We start from the raw sequence: 21354 nt of genomic DNA, 5'->3' as shown, positions 1-21354 counted from the left end.
GATGTGTTTTAATAGTTAGCACAGAGGAATGCACTAATCTTTGGCTACACAGACCATACTTCTTAGTAGGACCAAGTTGTTCTTGGATTAGATTGTGGCTTTCTGAGTAAAGTGGCCAGATTTATCTCTGTGCTCAACTCCACGATCAAGGATGATGGTAGATAAATCTGAATGTTAATATGCTGTATAAATAAGTGCACAAATTCACAAAAGTTGCGGTCTTAACCATTCTCATGCGTTCACAATCTGTCCTGAGCATTTTTTCAAATCTAAACATTGTGTTCAACATGTGCAAGACAAGGCTTAGAGAGGGAGAGACACTGTGGTTATCGGATTTGTCATGAAGAAAAAGTATAAGAAAACTGAAGCATTTGCACTAAGTACAGTTTTCAACTCCCTCTCTCCAGCACAGCAGGGTCTTAGTGCCACAGGTGAACCACTCTGTGTGTGCTGTCCATGGTGCTGAACTGGCTGCTGAGGGTCTGAAGAAAACTCTACAAACGTGAGGAGTCCTGAAAACACAAAACCTGAGTCTGATCTATCACTAAAACTTAAGGTGAACCAACCAAAATAGTTGTACTTAAAATGTTCCTTGTTTACTATAATGCAATTCTTATTTGTTGGAAAATGCTGTTTTGAGCTGAAAAATGCACAGAATTACAAGTTTGCACTAGTAATTAGTGTAATGTGAACTAGTGAAGGACGAGTGGTGATTGTCAATTCTGGCTATATTCCTCAGTATGCTTGATGCTTTAGTGTTGGTTGTGTGACAAAGACGGCACATGTCTAAAAAGATCAAAAATGGCTACAGTGATTTGACTCATTGGAAACACTGTTTCAAACAGAATGCTCACAAAAAAGAGATGAAGAAAGGCAACAGAAACTTCCATAACAGCTTGGATGACTTAATCCAATACATTTCAAAGATCGTCTTGGTAGGACCCCTGAAGCTTTGAGTAGGACTATACATAACACATAAAACGCCCTTCATCTCTGCACAGCAGATGAAAGAACATGCAGGCAACCTGACAGTTCCCTCTACCTTTACTGAAAGAATCAGTGTGTGTGGGTCCAGCTGCACACAGCCTGTATCAGCACCCTCATTGCTCTGACGGGGCCAGGGTGGGCCATCTGTCTTCATCTCTCTTTATGGTTCAGAACCAGAGAAGAGGTGTACAGATGGGGTTTTTTTCTCCACCTGCCTCCTACCCACATACAACTGTCTCTTCACCTAACCAAGGGTGGCTTTGAAGGAAGATGATCTTGCTCCTGGCAGACAGTTTTAACTGTAAAACCTATCCAACAAAGAGCTGCAGCTATGCTATGCTGTTAGATGTTGTCTACCTGCATGGCATGGTAATTAGCAGCAGGCTAACGTGTCATGTAAGCAACTTAATAGAATAATAAAAGCCACGAGCATTGATGAAAAACGTTTCTGGCTATTTTCATGTGTCTTGAATCTACAATATGTGTGAAATTAGAGCCTGAAATGAGTGTTTGCATTTGAGTTTGCTTTTCCTTCTGCTGCTTACATGCAGGTTTATCATGTTATGGAGTGAATTAAGACGGCGGTGCTTCAAAGTGAAGGACACTCATGGAGCACATTGGTTCTAGGGGACAGTGCACGCAGCTTTACAACAGGGCTACACCATGAAAGAACAGGAAATGACTGTGTTTTCACCATAAAAGACTCAGCAAATGAGAATTTTCACCTATTTCACCACATTTAAGTGTATTCAGGCTACATGCTTTATAAAATGAGGTTCAGTGGAAGGTGGATTTGAGGGGAAGACTATGTTTTGAGGCTGTGGACTGAACAGCAATTATTCATTCAGGAGCTCTACTTCAACCCCTTCACATCTCATTTTTGCTCTGCTGCAGTTGCCATGCACTTTGGGACGTGGCAACAGGCCTGAGCAGGAGCAGCGCATTCAGCTCCTGCATGTATGGCAACACTGGGTTCATAATGTCCTTGTCTCACCGCAACCATGAGCAAATGGATTCTTCAGATCGTGCTAATGCTTTACAGATGTCATCATACATGGTGGCACAAAATGCTAATGGAGCCGGGATGCTTTTCAGCCTGAGGTTTAATGAGATCCTGTGTTCAGCTGAATTTATATTTAAAGGTCACTGCATGATATTGTTACTCTGGCGGCCTGTGCACATTTTCTGTGCGTGTTCTTGTATGTGATTACACCGCCATCTCATTATTTCACTTGTAATATGTAATGTATGAATGAGTGCTTTGCATATAGTTGTAATTAGGCATATTACCTGTAGCTTATAACAAGGAAACAGTTGCCAATGCGGTGGTATTTGCTGACACTTCCACTAATTTTTTCCATTAGGACTGCTAAATGGGAGACAATGATGCATTTCCAAATGCAATTAAATTATTCAGGAGTGACTACTTAGCCAATAAGTAATATTATTAGTGAGTACCATGTGCAGTAGTGTGCAGGCCCAGACTTCACTTTTTTAAATTTTGAAGTGGAACTCATTTTTAGATGCATCAAAAGGTAAAATTTATTCATACGACAGAGCTTAAAAAACTTTCTAGTTAAGCCTCGAGTGGCATGTTTGAGATGTGCTATTACCTCCTCTAACCAAGATATGATCTTAGCTGTAAGTCCTGCTGCGCCACCATCAAAGACATATAAAGATCAACATCCAAGTCAGCCTGGACCCTGACCAATTTGCTTTCCAAACCAGCAGATGCACAGAGGATACCATCTCCGCTGCACTCCACTCAGTCTTCATACATTTTAAAAATGACAGCCCCTAAATCAGAATGCTGTAACATGCATGAAACTGATTGGCAAACTCAGCACTCTGGGCTGAAACTGGATATTCACTTCCTCACAAACAGAACCCAGACAGTTCACATTGGTGGTCACCCCTCCACCAACTCTAACACTCCTCCTGTTCATGCTGTACACCACCGACTGCATCCCCCAACATGGTGAAAAAATTTGTTGTGAAGTTTGCAGACGACCCCACCGTCATCCGCCGGATTTCAAACATCAACGAGACTTCATATATCAGGTGGAAATCAATAATCTTGCAGAGTGGTTCTCAGCGAACAACCCGCTGCTCAACATCAGCAAAACCAAGGATGCTTGTTGATTTTAGGTAAAGGAAGAAAAGACACACACTCCTGTCTACATCAGTGGAGCTGAGGTGGAGCAGGTGAACAGTTCCTGGGAATCAGCATCACAGAGAACCTGACATGGTCATCCCACATCTCCATGCTGGTGAAGAAAGCTCAGAAACAGCTGTATTTCTTAAGGAACCTTAAGAAGGCAAAATTCCTGTGCTAAGTTGCTGTTAACATTTACAGAGGAGCAATAGAAAGCATCCTGACTGGAAACATCACAAACTGGCATGGGATGTGCAGTTTGGAGGGCCCTGTAGCGGGTGATTAAAACTGCTCAGAAGATCATTGGTATTGGTATCCATCTCCCGAGCATCAGGTGCCTACGCAGAGCCCAAAGGATACTGAAGGACAGTACCCACCCAGCCACAGCCTGTTCACCCTGCTGCCTTCTGGGAAGGGAGATAGAAGTATGTGCTATTGTAAATACCAGACTTTAGAGCAGCTTCTTGCCTAAGGCTATGAGATTCATCCTCCACGCTCAGCACACTATGCCTGATTGTTTATTCACCCGTATCATTTTTGTAGGTCTATATAACATTTTTTGTGAGTAGCATAACAACTTAATCTTTTTATGCAACCTTGTATTGTGAAATGATAAATACATCTACCTCGTGCCTTGTTCCCATTACCCATCATTATCATTATGTTCAAACCCAAGACTCTTTTTTTATGGCTTTATTCCATAAAATGAAAATATCTAGGTTTTGCTAAATTTGCTAAATGGTTGTGTTTCCAACATGCATAAAGGTACAGTATGTAAGATATGGGCAGACATTTAGTTTAAAACATTTTTTAAAATGAACAGATGTGAAGACGTATCACTTCTGGCATAATGTCACAGAACTCTATTGTGTTGCAGAGATATCTACTGAAGCATGCTAACGAGCTAGTCCTGGCCAGTGGAGGTCTTGTTATATCACTTGTATCTCAAGAGGTGATAGTCTGATACTTTACCAAAATATGCTGCGATGTTAGCTATAGGAACTATTACAGCAATGTGTGTTGCATGGGTAGCTGAGCTAACTAGCTAGCAGCAGTTTTAAGCTGTGAATTTATGTGGATGCTTCCTCCGACTTTTTTGAAATGTGAATTTGACAGAGGAAAGAAGTGTCAAGTCTCACATATTGTACATTTCAAATGTGGAAATTTAAGTAGGCTAAGCAAAGCAAATGTCCACGCAAAATCTCCACAACTTCTGAGATATAGCCTAATATTAAAAATAAATAAATAAATAAACAATCAGAGATTACAGAAGTATTGTTTGTAATCTTTTAGTGACACAAAGTAGCACATTGGTATCATCCTCAGTGTTCCGTCTATTGAAGAGGAGGTCAGAGGGGAGATTTTCTTTTTTCAGCAGTGATGCCATACCACCATCCCCCCACCCCACCCCTTCGCCCCATGCCCCGCCGCCCTCTCCTGTCTTTGTTCTCATCACAACAAGCCCGGAGCAGATGGTGCTCTGCTTTGCTTGGCCGGCAGTGACAGACAGGCGCTCTCAGCCAATAGCCTGCTGGGGAATCAGCTGACTGGTCTGGACAGCGCCAGGTGTTTTTAGCATTTTTCTTCTCCATCCGTAGGAGGAGCAGGCGGCAGCGGAGGAATATCGGGACGACAAACCGGTCGGTGGTTTGTTGCAGCAGGTTGGAGATCTCTCTGCAGACCGCACCATGCGTCTCTCCGAGGCGCCCTGGGACTGATCGGATATAGTTGAAACGACAACTCGCTGTAAACAGCCGCCAGCTGAACCACCTAGGATACCCCCCCCCTCGGCACAATAACATTTATTATTGTTCTCAATTGAGCCTTTATCTGTGTAAAGGACGTGTGCGCTTGGGAACATCGGACTGGAATGCCAACAAGGAGGTGAGACCCCTCAGGAAAGGAAATGCTGGATTTCCACTGCTGTAACCTGTTAGTTCCTTTTTAAGCTGCATTTTTTTGTTTGTTAAAAATATTTTTGTTAGTGATGCGATTGGCACCCACATCATCTAAACCCTCAATCAAACGGTTTGATAGCCTGATTGTTGTTTTGTTGTGTGAAACCAATATGTTTCATTTCATTCATAACAGATTTCCCTACAAGGGCGATGAGATGAGTTGGGATATATTTAGGATGCAGATACACTCAAGGGCATGATCTTTCTTTGTATATTTATAAATGCATTCTGGTTTGAGCGTATGGCTTTAGGTTTAAAATGTGTTTTGGATCCCTTTTGGAACATTTCACCTTACAACATATCTGATCAACCCTTTACAATGCGTCAAATGGCAGCCTTTTCCACAGAAACCAAACTTTGATCTCGTTGCGGTAGTTGCCGTGCCAGCGGGAGCTGCGTGCGACGTGCGTAGCGTTGTGAAAATGTGATTTGCATATTAATGTTAAAGTAATGTCGGCAGATGTCTCGATTCCTCCGTTCTAAGCGAAAAGTCGCGGAAAGACAATCCCCTCTGTAGAAGATGTAGTGGTGAGAATGGGGTTGCATTGGCAGGGGGTCTATTGTAGTTCACAAACGCTGCTTCTGTCGCTGCAGCTGTTGCGCTTTTGTGATGGAGACTGCTGACTTGCGTCGCTCAACTTTAGGCAGAGGGACATACTGTAGAAACGCTGAGATGATAAAAGGATTTATTTTTAATGTTTTATGTGGGGTTTTGCTTTCCCCGTTCAGTTTCACATAAATAGAGTCCACTTTATGACCTATTTTAACAAAGTGCTGGGATTCTCTGTAGACCTCTGGGTCACATAAAAGTAGGTTCAGAGACTTTACAGTATAATGACACAAAAGTAAAGTAGACTCAGTTAAACAGGAAACAGCATGGTCTCATTGTAATTGTGCATTTGCTTCTTATAGAACATAAACTTTTGTCTTTGTTGGCGCTGTAATGTTGTTGTCTTACAGAGCAGATTTCTAAGCGAGCAGGAGGCTACATCATTCTTCAAAACTGAATGTACAGGACAGAGCAGGAACACCTGATTGATTTGTTTTTTTCCCCTCTTCCCCCAAGGCGGCACCCTGCTTCACATGGACAAAGTACACACACATATACACACACACCATACTGCATTCTGAGGCACACACACACACACACACACACACACACAGAAAGTCGAGATGTCTATTTTCTTTTTAACTTGATGGTGAGGACACAGTGTGACAATAGGGAGTGTGTGGTAAGCAGGTGTCTGTGTGTACATGTATGCGTGTGTGTGGAGACAGTAGGACTTGTGGGAGGGGGTAAAGGGCTTCACCTCCCTCCCCCACACACCAACAACATTTAGGTCCCCAGGGTTTAAGGCAGGGTGAAGAGGGGGAGTTGGGTTATTGAGCTCAGGCCTCTATAATTATTCCTATAAGAAGGCTGGAGGCATTAACTCTTTGTCCTCTGTGTTCTCAGTGACAACTCATTACCAGTTCAGCATTTTATCTATTATCTCCTGAGACATCATCATGGGTGCTGCAGTACAGGAGTTAGCGTGGCATGGAATTGTGCATGTGATGATGTGTCAGAGACAGACATTCAGAGACACACCTGTGCTTCCTTTTGGCTCTGGGGAAAAGTGGTGTGTGTGTAGTCGTAGCAAAAGGAGGCCCTGGCCCTCGGTGGTCCTTTACACCCAGTCAGGTACCAGGGAATAAAGAGTGAGCAGGCCCAGCTATCTGCATCACAACCCTAATGAACATTCACACACAACACTGATATGAAATAATAGCATTCATGACCATCCCATTTAGTACACTGCAGGTTAGTTTACTAGCGTATTCTACTGGTTTATGGCTACTTTACACCTTAAAGGTCAAATAGGCAGACTGGCAAACCTAATGAAGGTAGGATGGAAGCTGCGTGTATGGTGGTAGATGTTAAGTTCCTTGTAATGGTGCTCACCTGGCACAGTTTGTTAACCAGAAAAGGCGGTAACTGGAGAGCCTCGTGATTTGGAATGTCAAAGTTTAATAAGATTGAATTCTGTGTGAAGCGAAGGGCAGGTTAATTCATGGCCGGAAGCTAACACGTCTCGCCCCGTTATTCATACAAATGAATGGAAAGTGAAATCTGGTCTGCAGAGGTGGCTGTGGATCAGGTGGTAGAGGCGATAGGTCATTAATTGTAACTGGTTGTATGTAATTATTTTGGTTCAATCTCCAACTCCTGCTGTCCACATTAAAGTCTCTTTGAGTAAGACACTGGACCCTGAAGTGATCCCCCAAATGTGTATTGTTTTAATGTAAATGCACAAAACTTCATTTATAATAATAGCTGCCCAGTCACTTCCCTTTTAATCTGGTTCAGTTCAGCAACACATTTTATGGCTCTCTCATAATCATTGACCTGTTGAATTACAGATGTATTTACAAAATGGGACAAAATTGCCTTTTGTATGTGTGTTTTTCAACTTATCATAGTTTTAAGATAAGGTAAGTTATGTTTTACTCATGTTTACAAGATATACAAATAAAAACCAAACATCTAAAAGTATCAGAACATTTTATTGTGATAATAGGTTCCACTCCTGTGCTTCAAATGTTCATGGCTCGTGCGAAACCTTTGTTTACACTGACTCTGCAGTTTGCACTTCTTACCGTAATCCCTTATTAGTGGTTGTTCCAAGACCTTCAGTCTGCCACAAATCAAATCAATCACCTTGAAGAGAGAAAGGCTGAGGATCTCCACACAAGAGTCTATTGAGATGTGACGCTTCCTGGTTGAAGGTGAACGAGTTTGAGAGGTGCAGCAATCAAGCTGCTGTAAAATCAGTATCATGAGGGTTGCTGATGTGACCAGGTTGTCACCAACTGGTGTGTGTGTGTGTGGGGGGGGTGTTACTACATAATTACCATACATATTTTTCATCCTTATGTCAGGGGAAGCTATCCACAAGTTACAGTACATAGAAACAAACGTGGAAATGCTTCCTCTCTGTCGTGCTCTGGATGGGCGACCACAGTTCTATAGGAACAATTAAACCCGCCACAGGCATTTTTTAAAACATTTTTCAACTTCTGCTTATTTGAGCTGAAGAAGCGGGGTGTGTTAAATCTGAAGGGTTCACAACAGCCCATATTGGGCACATTGAAGGAAGAATCCTTCATTAGTGGAGGAAAAAGATATAGTTTACATGTCCGCGTGGCGAGAAAATCGTCATCAGAGGATGTACGCGTATAGGGTCTGTGCAGACATCCGCGTGCCTCCCCACTACGCTACCAGGGCACCAACCGATCTACTGCGCATGTGTGGAACGAGTCCGCCAAGCTGACTCCAGAAAGTAGTAAACAGAAGTAGTCCTCGTCCAGGGTGTCCGCAGCTGTCCACGTACACGTCAGCTCCGAAGCTTAAATGTTTGCTTGTCTGCAGCAGTCAGATTGAACATGTGTTTCCCAAAAGGCTGTAATATTTATAATAGTTTTCTTTCTTTAATGAAGAGGAAAGAGAGACTTGAGTTTTCACTTCATATATTAGGTCTCTTCATTAAGCCTTCTTGTCAGAGCACCAGTCTGTTCTCAATATAACATATCCCCCCTTCCTGAGTTTCTCTGTCACTCAGGTTCTGTCATCTTATTCAGGAGTGCTTTCGTTCAGTTTGTGACTCTGTGTGTTTATTGGCTCCCTGGGGTTGTTTATCTCACCTGCTCCACCTGTAATTCGTTTCCCCTCATTTCTGTTATATCTATTTTTATGTAACCAGTTTAAATCACATTTTCATTTTCTCATGTCACTCTCAGTCCTTATCGCATTCAAGGAAGGATTTTCTTTGACGACGAGCTTGAGTGTCCTCTGACTGACTTGGACAGGAATTTGAAAACTGGACTTTAAAGTCACTCAGAGTGGTTCAGAGGAAGGCATAATCTAGTCTTTGGAGACTATGACTTTCACTTTCACATCGTTCATCACTCACATATTTACCAAGCTTATTTAGTGGGCTGACAGGATTGGGAAATAAACTTTGAGGCATAGAAAAAAATATTTATTTCCTCCCATCAGTACTCATCAAAGACATGTCTTCTAGAGTTCAGAAGAATACTATAAGTTCATATTCTGAGCACTTGAGTGAGCTGGATGAGTGCAGTTACTGTCATTATCCAGAGGTTGCATTAGACTTTTTCGTTGTCCATCATTTTGACAGACAGGGTCGTAAAAATTCCGTCATAATCTATTATCACTCATCATTTTTATTTTCATTTTTAAATGAAAAGGAGACATATAGCTTATTTAATAGCATTTCATTTTCACACTCAATCAAAAAACGTTTAATATACATAACTTACAAATTATGCATTTATAAGGGCATGGAGGGAAAAGATGAGCTGACACTTCATGTCACCACACAAAGCAGATGGGTGATTTTTACCTCCTAGCTGCCACTGTCTTCCCCTGCAACATGGGGCTGACAAACATTATCAGTATTACTTGCTTGTCCTTCACTGCATCAATCCCTCTTTTTTCACCTTGTTTATCACAATACAATTTTTTTTTTTTTTTTTGGAAACTTCCGACACTTGCGTTGCAATGCTACTGTGTACGTTCATATTAACTTTAGCAATTCATGCCATAAAAAGGTTCCCAGCTTAGCCCATCAAATTAGGATCCACTGTAGTTTCTATACTTCAATTTCAATACTGACCAAATACTCTTCAAGTCCTTAAGTTTTAGTGCTGGAAAAAATATAAAAATCTAGAAAAATCTGGAAACCAAATTTCCTCAGTATAAGAAACGTATTCATTCAGGAAAAGCACAATCTCCTAACAACACTGTGTATGAAATACCTGCAGCCAATAAACTCTCAGTGCCATCATTCAGTAGCTGTAGGTGGTGATCCTTCAGTAGAAAATAGTTCATATTAAAAAAATCTTCACACTAATGTCTGTAGATTGTCAGAGTACTCAAATGTAATTCTTGGATACTTATCAGAGAATAGTATCCATCAACAGCACCTCCGTATCCATATTTAGTATGCATGCTTTGAGTATATTTAATTCAGTCACATTTCCAGTGTGTACAACTTATATACTAAAAACCTGCTTAAAATGTATGTGTATTATGAATTTAGGGCACACCTGTTTTTATCAGTACTACATAGTACCCCTGTAGTGGTTTAACAGCCATACTGGGTTTGAATTTTGTGCATTTGTGCCACCAACAACTTCATCCAGTGTGGAACTTCATGCACCTCATGGTCTTATTGGCTGACCTAGTGATCATATTAGCAACCTGTTTTACTGTAAATATGGACATAAAATCTGTTAAAAGCACATCCATTGAATTCTGTAACTGGCACTGCATAAAGACTGTGATGCAACAGGTGCAAAGGCACCTTACAAAGGATGAATGAATTAGTCAGTGGATGCCTAAATGACGTCACTATATGAAATAATTGTGGAAATATAATAAAGATCATCAGAGTGTTTCATATTCTAAATAGTCATCTGTTCTGTACAGTTGTCTCTTAATGATCATCCATGAAAATTAAAATGCTCATTTATGTAATTTCACCATAAAACCATAAGATGAACTTAATAGATTTTATCCAACCACAGGAAATTAAACATTAAGGCAATCTAAAAATTACATTAGCAGTAAGAAGTAACAAATAATTTCTCAGAGGACCACTGTCAAGACCAATACCATAAGAGCACCTTAAATAGTCAGTGGTCTTTCTGCTCCATTAACCCACTGGCAACAATCACCTGCAGAACCTAGCATGTAACCACAAATTTAAAAACGACAATGCTTCAATCCCATTCAGATCTTCACCAGTTCATGTTTAGAAATGCGCACCATAGCCATATACTGTATAATCCAATAGGCTTATAAGCACTATAATGACATGTTTATCTAACCCATCCAGGGTGGTAAACATCTCAAAACAACCACCAGCAGAACCTAGTATGGAAAATAATTCAATATCAGATAGATTATCTAAATGAAGTTATGGTATGTGCAGGATGTAGGTTGTGGTAAGGAAATGAAAACAAAAATGGTGACTAAAAAGTAGGCATGCTAGAAGAAAACATGTCACCTTGTCTAAAAGATGATAAATTTACATATTCGGATTCCTGAATCATTTCTGTGAATTTAGTGTTAAACACATGTCCACTTGTGAGTTGTGTCTTTGATTAGTAAAAGGTGCACTACAATCACACCTACTGAACACTCCATATATCAAGTAATACAAAATCATCCCGTATCCTACAGCAGGTAATGTTAAATGGTACTTTAGACAACACAGAAGCTGTTTGTATTTATTTTAAGTATCCCATTCACATGTTCAAAGGTGGTCGTGGTTAAGACCTCTGGGTTTTGCCATTTCCTGCCTTCCTGTCTTTGGTGTTGTGTTGTTGAGTGTTGCTGTAAGATTTCCTGTGGCTCTGTGTCAGGATGTCCCAGACAGCTTTTAGTTGTTGTTGAAAAATCAACCAACAGGATGTTGACACTGATTTTTTATTTTTATTTTTTTGCCTTCTAAGTGCTCATAGTTGCATCAGAACAGCATTATTATTTTTTTTATTTCAGCTAACCCACTTTTAACTTTTGACAAGTGTGTCATATTTTGTGTGTCCAATATACATTTTTAATCTAACATTGCGTAAAGGAAAGCACAGACAAAGTTGTCAGCATCTTACTAAATGAGGGGAAACTAAGATGAACCCAAGTTGTGTTAATAGATGAGGAAGCATTTGAGCAGACAAGTATATACTAAATCTGGCTTACAATCTTGACACATAGTATATTTTAAAGCCATTTTGTGGCAATTGGTAGTAGATATGCTCCTGTTTCACTAACCATTTTATGCAAAATAGAAAGAAAATGATAAAAAAAAGTCCATCTGGAATCCAGTTTTGATATTTTTCTTTTTTATTATTTATTTATATATATTTTTGTACATTATAGAGATACAACATTGTGAGTTACAGGTGCACGATTACATTTACAGTATTCCATCCATCCATCCATCGTCAACCGCTTATCCTGCATACAGGGTCGCGGGGGGGCTGGAGCCAATCCTAGCTGACGGGCGCAAGGCGGGGTCACCCTGGACAGGTCGCTAGTACATTTACAGTATTAATCCTTTTAATTAAAACAATAATATTACCATTGTATATTGATCAAATTCTGTTAGTTATTTACTTCCTGAAACTGCCCTTTTGTTAGGCTAAATTATCATAAATGAAAATACAGTCGCTTAATCAGTCCAACCCTAGAAGAGACAACAAAAGCAGCATTCTTTAAAATAAAGGGGTAAATGATGCAAAGTATCTTGAAAAAATGTCCTAATTTTGCTGTTGTTTTGTTTGTTTTTTTGGCATAATAATGCAAGAAACACTCTATGGAAGTAACAAAAAATGTTGAAATTTATATGCTTCTGTATACTCAACATTTTGTCATTGACAAAATTTCAAACAAGCACTTAAGGAGTTATTTTCATAATGAGATTACCAATGAATTAACGCTCCTCGTCTGTTTCAGATTCCACTGATAAGTTGCTTTTAAATAAAGTGCTAAGTGACCTGTTTCTCTCCTCTGGGTTTGAATCCAGTACACTGCCTCTACCTAATCTCCACTTCAGTATCTCCATCTACTAATCCTGACTGGTGCAACATTCGTCACAGTATACAGTGCTTTAGCTTAAAGACAAGGTACTGTACTATCCCTGTTTCGCGCATGCCCTGCCCTGTCCTATAGGGAATCCTCAGTATAGGGGGAGCAGGGGCATGTTCCTGTCTCCCTGGTGCTGTTGCCAGGCAGTTTGCATTCAGATGAATTAGTCACCTCTCTTGTTTGAAAGCCTCTTAAGCGCTATCTTCTTAAGCTGGAGAAGGCCGTGGTACTGTGGTGCTGCCGTATGGCTCTGCAGTGGTTGCGGTGTTAATGTAGGATACTGCACGGGCATGTTAAAGAAGTGCTGGCAATTTAATCCTGTCAATAAGCAATGTTGAGGGATAAAGCTGTTGTTATAGAAATAGTATGTCTATATGCAGAATTATTGAGTGAGTGGGACACATACAGGATAAAAGGAATATGAAAGGCATGGTTTACATAAAATTAACAAATTCAAATGCTGACCTGATGATGGCAGTAGATAAAACATTTCAAGGATTGCCAAAGTTATTTTAGTTCATTCTGAGGGGAACATGAATGTCTATAGCAAACTGAATGACAATCCTTCCAATGGTTGTGGAGACAATTCACTAAAGGTGAGACACAACTGTCCAAAATGATGATTTTGCTTCAATCTGTCAATTTTGAGATTTCAACATATAATGCAACTATCATTACCATACTTTCATAAAAGGTGCTAAACAATCTTCAATAATATATAAATATTATTATTTGTAATTTGATACCAAGTTCGTTAACCGCAGATTGCGTAAATTTCATCTTTGTTAGCATTTTCCGAGTAAAGGTTCAACTGGTCTTTTCCGTTTTCTCTAAATGACATGTTTCCTGTATGCCATGTAATTTTCCTCGCCCTTAAAGGCAGTTAGTTCATCATAATTTTACACACTGTTTCTTAGGTCTTATAGCAAGACATTTACAGTTTTTTTAAATATCTTTTTTTCATTCTCATTTCATGTGGTATTTTATTTGTAAATATGTGGGCAAAAAAGGGCCTGTCACACACATAACTGGTATATTTTGAATAAATCCATGAAAAAAATTGTTCTGTAAATGTCTGGCCATTTGATAAAGTATCACAAGAAAACCAAAATCCGATAAAAGAGGTAAAGTCAGGAGGCCTTATCCTCTGGGGACCATAAATGTCTGTGAAATCTTAATTTCAAGAGTAAAAGGTGCACACTGACTCCAAACCACACATTTATTTAAATGGACAATGTTTCAATCCCAGTCAGATCTGCATCAGTTCATGTTTTTAAATGGTTTTCAAATATCGTTACATGACAGGAAGCATGGTTGTTAAATTTTCAGTCTGAATCAAATTGGTGGATCGCCATCCCTAGATTAAAAAAATAATTTGACTGTAATGTGAGAGGTTTAAAATCTAGCACTGGCACTGAGTAAAAGCTGTTTGTTGTTTGCCAGAATTAATGCTTTATCTTCCAAGTCACTAGAGTACGTGTTACTGCCATATGGGCAAGCAGATGCCCATTGTACCTCTCAAGAGCTCGCATTCGCTGAACCAAGCAAATGGGCTAGATCAGAGCCTCTAGTCCTCTCACAACCCTCTTCTGAAATCCCTATTTGTATTCATAACTCTTCGTAGAGTTATAGAATGCTGCTCAAAGTTTTGACATTTTCCTTCTGTACCACATCATCCTGGAAAAAAACTCTTGGTCTGCTGAAAACTTTTTCTTTTTTTTTCATGTTTGCCCTAATTTCAATGCTGAAGATGTTGCATTAAAAATTAAGATGTGCATCTTTTTTTGCTTTCTTTGAGGCATGGCACACTAATATCTCACAGTGTTTAATGATGTTCGGAGAAGCTAATGATCGAGTCCTTATGGGCCTGTTGGATAGATGAAAGCCCTCAATGGAATTTGATCTGTTTCCAAGTAGTTCAGAGCAGTGTTTTGTGCATGCATTGTAATGAGCTGAACTTGCATTTTCTCAAAACTGTTGATGTTGCAGATAACTCGCAGTCTCAGAAGGATAGTGCAGAAGGAGTTGTTGCTCTTAGTCAATCTGTTGTTATAAGTAATTGCTATATTTACAAGAAACATGAAGGTTTTTGTGATAATAACTTCAAGTCTTCGGTCATGTTGGCTGCTCTGTGAGGCTGTACACAGTAGTGCTTTGAGCTAAATGCTCATGTCAACATGCTCACAATGAGAACAATAACATGCCGATGTTGAGCAGGTATGTTTACCATGTTAATTATAAGAGATATTGATATATATAAGAGATATTGCTGAGATATTTCACCCAAAAACACAAATATAAACCTCATACTGGTGCTAGAGGATTTATCCCCTCAGAACTATGAATGTCTGTACAAAATCTTATGTCAATCTATCCAATAGTGTCATGGTTTTGGTTTTTAGTGTAATTTTCCTGTTGTATTCTTGTTTATGGCTGTCCCTATTTCACTCCCTGCCGCTATGTTCTGGTTCAATGTTTCTCTATTGCATTCGGTTACATTCATCCTTGTGTCTTGTCACTAAATTTAATTCACATGCTCCTCGGATGGTCTCATTTCCCGAGTTGCATAGTAGTTCTTCTGACTTCGATGCGTTCATGTGCTTTTAAGTCAGAATATGGAAACAACATGAACTTGATTTTTGTCCCTGAGTTGTTACTGCACCAGGACATTACCTGAAACCACTAAGATATTGCTTGTATTTCAAATAGGAAAGTTATTTATTAGCACTAATTAATCTAGGTCACTCTACATGGACAGTAAATAATAATAATAATAACTTAATACCATATTACAAATAACACATTAGCAAAAAATGTATATGCAATATGTGATTTCTCACCATTAATCAAACAATCAGCCATGTTTCTACGTGTATGACGTCAACAACTCTGCAACTCATGTACCAAACAGTTTGTTTCAAGTTTGATTTTCTGTTGTCTGATTATGCTGATTTGTTTCACCTGTTCTCTCCCTCCCTGCTCGTTTGCCCCTGTATTTAATGTGCCCACTTCTGTTGTTGTCGTGTCTTCGTCGTATGTCAACTGTTAATCCAAATAATAATAAATAATAATCCAAAGAACCGTGTTCTTTCTGCCCTGTTTTGGATTTTGGTTACATTTGATGGAATGCTACCTTGGTTTGGACTTTGCCATGAACTCATCAAAGCCTGTTTATTTAGTTATCTTGTTTAAATAAACCATATAAACTGCATTCTGCTTCGTCTGTGTCTGCATTTGGGCCCACACCTTGCTGCATTTGGCCAACCTGATAAATAGTTCAGACCAAAGTGATGGACTGACTAACTGACAGATTGAAAGACTAACATTGGTATCTCTAGGGTTTGGAAGGATGAAGTATTTCACAAGGTAGATTTGACCTGTTGATCAGTTGGTCTCAATATTATACGTGAACATATCAACAATCCATGTGTAAATGTGTAATCTGTAAATATAAAACACTTTCCGCAAAAAAAATTGGAAACTCACAAATATATTGCAAACACATGCCTGCAAATACACAAATAAAAAAAAATAGCTGTGAATACATTCAATTAATTTACAAATAAATTTTACAACTTTCAACCAGGCATTTGTGAATCAAGTTTGTATTTGTGGATCTCACTGAGTTTTGAGACATTGATTCATCCCACCAGTCTGAATGAAAATTAAATATGCTATCATGGCTAAAAAAATACTTATGTATTATATACTCTCTTCATTATAAACATGGGTTAGCAATACTATCTGTATAATGATACGATATGTTTTGTCTTTCTTTCCAGATTTTTCTGCGGCTCCAAAATCTCGATGTGAAATTCTACGTCTGCTTAAACTCCTGACCATTTCACTGGACTGAAAGACCTAATCAGCGGAAACTCTGGTTGATGACTGTAACAAACTCTTTCCCAAAGTCATCTGCCCCTACTCCTATCCCTCCCCAGTATGGCTAGACGGAGGTTAGACTGCGTTCTTCTAGGCCAGGTGTTTGCTGGCCTGATCCTGGTATCGCTAGGACTATCTTTCGTCCAGAGCAATGAGTGCCCCCAGCTGTGTGTATGCGAGATCAGGCCCTGGTTTACCCCTCAGTCCACCTACAGAGAAGCTATCACTGTGGACTGCAATGACCTTCGCCTAACACGTATCCCGGGGAACCTCTCCAGTGACACTCAGGTTCTCCTCCTACAGAGCAACTACATTGCCAGGACCAGTGAGGAGTTGGAGCAGCTCTTCAACCTGACTGAGCTGGACTTGTCCCAGAACAACTTCAGTAGCATTCGGGATGTTGGCCTTACCAATATGTCCCAGCTCACCACACTTCATCTGGAGGAGAACCAGATCACGGAAATGCCCGATTATTGTCTGCAAGACCTCAGCAATCTGCAGGAGCTCTACATCAACCACAATCAGATCAACACCATCTTTGCCAATGCCTTCTCTGGACTCCACAACCTGCTCAGGCTTCACCTCAACTCCAACAAGCTCAAGACCATCAACAGCCAGTGGTTTGAATCTACACCCAATCTAGAGATCCTCATGATTGGGGACAACCCCGTTGTTGGAATAATGGACTTTAATTTCAAGCCACTTGGCAACCTTAGAAGCCTGGTTTTGGCTGGGATGGATTTGACAGACATCCCAGGAAATGCCTTTGTGGGACTTGACAATCTTGAGAGCCTCTCCTTCTATGACAATAAGCTGGTCCAAGTACCTCAGAGAGCCCTTCAGAAACTCCCTAACCTCAAATTCTTGGATTTGAACAAAAACCCAGTGCACAAGATTCAGGAAGGAGATTTCAAGAACATGCTTAGACTGAAGGAGCTGGGTATAAACAACATGGGAGAGCTAGTTTCTATTGACCGGAACGCTCTGGACAACCTTCCTGAGCTCACAAAGCTGGAGGCTACAAACAACCCTAAATTCTCCTACATCAACCGTCAGGCCTTTCGTGATGTTCCAGCTTTGGAGAGTCTAATGCTCAACAACAATGCTCTGAATGCCCTCTACCAGTCCACAGTGGACTCTCTGCCCAACTTGCGTGAGATCAGCATCCACAGCAATCCTCTGCGCTGTGACTGCGTGATCCAGTGGATGAGCTCCAACAAAACCACTGTCCGTTTTATGGAACCTCTGTCTATGTTTTGTGCCATGCCAACAGAAGTAAGGGGCATACATGTTCGGGACGTTCTGCAGAACAATTTAGCAAACCAGTGCCTGCCCATGATTTCCCATGATACTTTCCCAAGCCACCTCAACCTTGACATTGGCATGACCGTGGACTTGGACTGCAGAGCCATGTCCCAACCTGAGCCTGAAATCTATTGGGTGACACCAATGGGGAACAAAGTAATGATGGACACCCTATCTGACAAGTACAGCCTTAGCAGTGAAGGGACATTGAGAATTTCTCGTATCCAAGTGGAAGACTCTGGCAGATATACCTGTGTGGCTGAAAATTCAGAGGGAGCTGACACAAGAGTGACAGCTATGCGGGTGAACGGCACTCTGTTAGACAGCACTCAGCTTATGAAGATCTACGTCAAACAAACAGAATCTCACTCTATTCTGGTCTCCTGGAAAATAAATTCCAATGTAATGACCTCTAACCTCAAATGGTCATCTGCCACTATGAAAATAGACAACCCACATATTACTTACACTGCCAGGGTACCTGTGGATGTCCATGAGTACAACCTTACGCATTTACAACCAGCAACTGAGTACGAGGTGTGCCTCACTGTCTCCAACATCCACCAACAAATGCAGAAGTCGTGCGTGAATGTGACAACGAAGCAAGCAACCTTCACTGTGGAAATATCTGATCAAGGGACCAACACTGCTCTTGCAGCAGTCATGGGAACGATGTTTGTAATCATCAGTCTGGCCTCTCTGGGTGTGTACATTGCCAAGAGGTGGAAGAGGAAAAACTATCACCATTCACTGAAAAAGTATATGCAGAAAACCTCGTCAATACCGCTAAACGAGTTGTACCCTCCACTTATCAACTTGTGGGAGGCAGACAGTGAGAAGGAGAAAGAGGGCTCATCCGAGACAAAACCCAGTCAGGTGGACACCACACGCAGCTATTACATGTGGTGAGAGTTACTATTCAGTGGGAGATACAGAGACATGTTTCTTTCAGGAGCACAACTATACCTACTTGCTTCTTTGTGTAAAGTGAACTAAGTAAATTTTTCTTTAATGTTCCCTATTTTTATTTTCATTGGTTCACTCAGACTTGCTCTATAAAGCGAATGACAAACCAAGATTTTCAGATCTTTAGTTTAGCATATTGCCTTTTTGCCTCTCACCCGTTTTGACACACAATATGGCAGCTTTGTTTAGCTTCATGGACTAAGTAGTCACCGTGCTTTATTTTTAGTACTTGTTTTGATGAACACAGCATGAGCATTGTCACAGATTCAGCAAATGCGAGCGAAGGAAGAGCTGAAATCCACCCTGTTTTCGACATGTTTCTCTGGCAGAACTGTTGCCATCTTTATTTCTCTTGTAAAACAGTTTCACTGTTGACTGTTGTGCACTGAAATATATATACTAATTTGTCTATCAACTCAACTATAAGCTGACAAAGTACGTTTAGACTTGATATACTGTCTATTGAATAATGTTAGCAATTCTTCTGTAATGTTGTATCAGCTATAATTAATTTACTTTTTGTACATTAAATAACAGTATGTTTGATTTAGACTTTAAGTTTGCAGAGCAGCTACTGTAAACCAGCAATAGAAATATGAATGTTATGAACTAGGTAAATAGATGTAAGGCTTTTTAAATTTCTTAAATATTTCTTTTCTTATTTTGCTACAATATGTCTACAATCATGGTTTTGTTGTGGTTTACACACACAAACAAATGTTGTTTATTGAGGAGCAAATTAAATAAAATCTTCTTTCCTCATATTTTTTAAACCATGATTTCAACATCAAGTGTCATTTTTATAAAGAAGTACATATGGTTAATTATGCATTCTTTATATTTAATATGCCTTGGAGAAACTGACATTACAGGTTGAAAGTGAAGGTTTAATGACTTAAATTTGTTGTTGCAGGGAAAAATCATCTCATTAATGTCTTACATTAGGATTTATTAATTTCAGTGTGATGAACATAGCGTAGGTGTTTGATTACAACCTCAGGGTTGACAGAGAGAGAATGGAAGATGCATACTGCAGTGTGTTTGCCTCTGCAAAGCAATTATCAGAGAATAATTTAATTTCTAGCCCTGGTACAATATAATGACTCCACAGTATGCCTTGAAGTACATACAGTAACTTCAAAAACCAAAAATTTGTCACTCACTACCAAGACAGTGAATATATTGCCTGTATTTTTGTTGACTGTCTGTTTTATTAAATCAGACATACCTTTGAATCTCAGAGCTTTAGAAAAGAAGCAACATAGAGAGTATAATGCAGCTAAGATCGGATACGATGATGATCATGCATAATGGGCAGTTAGTACGGACTGCAGAATTTTTTGGCACCAAATATGTCTGATATAGACTGACAGCTTTGGGCTTTGTGGTGCTAACAAACGATATCCGTTTATTCTCCCTTGACTGTCACATAATCAGTTTTAAACCTGACCATATGTTGACAAATTATTAACATTTAAAGCTACATCATAGTGTGTTATAAATAATGTATAAATTGTATATAAATGCTTTTAACTTGCTTATAAATGCAATTCAAGTTAAATTTTTCTTGACACAAATTATACATCCCAAGATAAAGTCCCTTGACTCCAGTGTCACACTACTGTCAGTAACTGATTTGGATTTGTGTGCGTTGTGCACATCAAGATGCACATGCTGATGATGAAACAGGTAAACACTTTGTCATTCTACTGCTTCTGTTCATGTATAGAGATGTCAGGAGATGCTGCAAGGAAAATGTCATTGAATGTCATGGACCCTTTAGGGAGACCTGTGTCCTGTGCTCAGAATGATGGATAGAGGAGGGAAAAGCAGCAGTAGTCTGGCATTTGTCAAACCTGCACATTGAAACTGCTACTAAATCCACTGCCGTCCTTTTATCTGCAAAAAACGGACGAGCCTTTATACTGTCTCAGTGGGTAGCCTAGTAACAGACCGGAAATCAGCTCATTGGGACAGCTATCAATGAAAGCTTTTCAAAGCGTGCGCCGGAGCCTGCACCGTGTCCCATCCCAGTGGCCTGTTTCCATGACAACCCCTCCCTCCATCCACCTGCGGGTGCTGGCAACCAAGTCAGAGAAGTCCCCAGAGCTTGAAACACCACTGATAAGGTCAACACCCCGCAGGTGGGAAACCACTAAAACATGATGTATGCTTTCAAAGGTGTGGAGCAGAAAAAAGCTCCATCTTGCACTGAAGGTGAGGTAGAATGGCACAGAGCACTCCTCAGCTGGGCTTCGTGCCTCTTGTTCTTCTGTCATGCTTGAGGTGAAGTACAATGTGTTAAAAAAGCAGCTGAAGACAGGATGAGTATTGTACGAAAAAAGAAAATGTCATTGTGCAAATATTTTCACATTTGTTTCAAGCAGAGCCACTGGTTCATCTGCATTTCAAAGCTTTAATATGGTCCAATATTTCTTTATCTGACA

The 21354-nt window shown here is 40.0% G+C and overlaps 1 protein-coding gene across 1 annotated transcript; it reads left to right on the top strand.

Moving 5' to 3' along the window:
• Window positions 1-4726: 4726 nt before the first annotated feature.
• On the top strand, window positions 4727-19680 carry lrrn1 (leucine rich repeat neuronal 1). Its single transcript, XM_038697827.1, has 2 exons — window positions 4727-5026; window positions 16537-19680. Exon 2 carries the CDS (start codon window positions 16697-16699, stop codon window positions 18848-18850), a length of 2154 nt encoding a protein of 717 aa, XP_038553755.1. The 5' UTR covers window positions 4727-5026; window positions 16537-16696; the 3' UTR covers window positions 18851-19680.
• Window positions 19681-21354: the final 1674 nt, after the last annotated feature.

This window comes from Micropterus salmoides, unplaced genomic scaffold, assembly GCF_014851395.1.
Source record: "Micropterus salmoides isolate LMB-PRFRI ecotype aquatic unplaced genomic scaffold, ASM1485139v1 Ms_hic_scaffold_4, whole genome shotgun sequence".
NCBI lineage: Eukaryota > Metazoa > Chordata > Actinopteri > Centrarchiformes > Centrarchidae > Micropterus > Micropterus salmoides.
The sequence above is the reverse complement of the archived record's forward strand: the minus strand, read 5'-3'. Positions and strand labels throughout refer to the sequence as shown.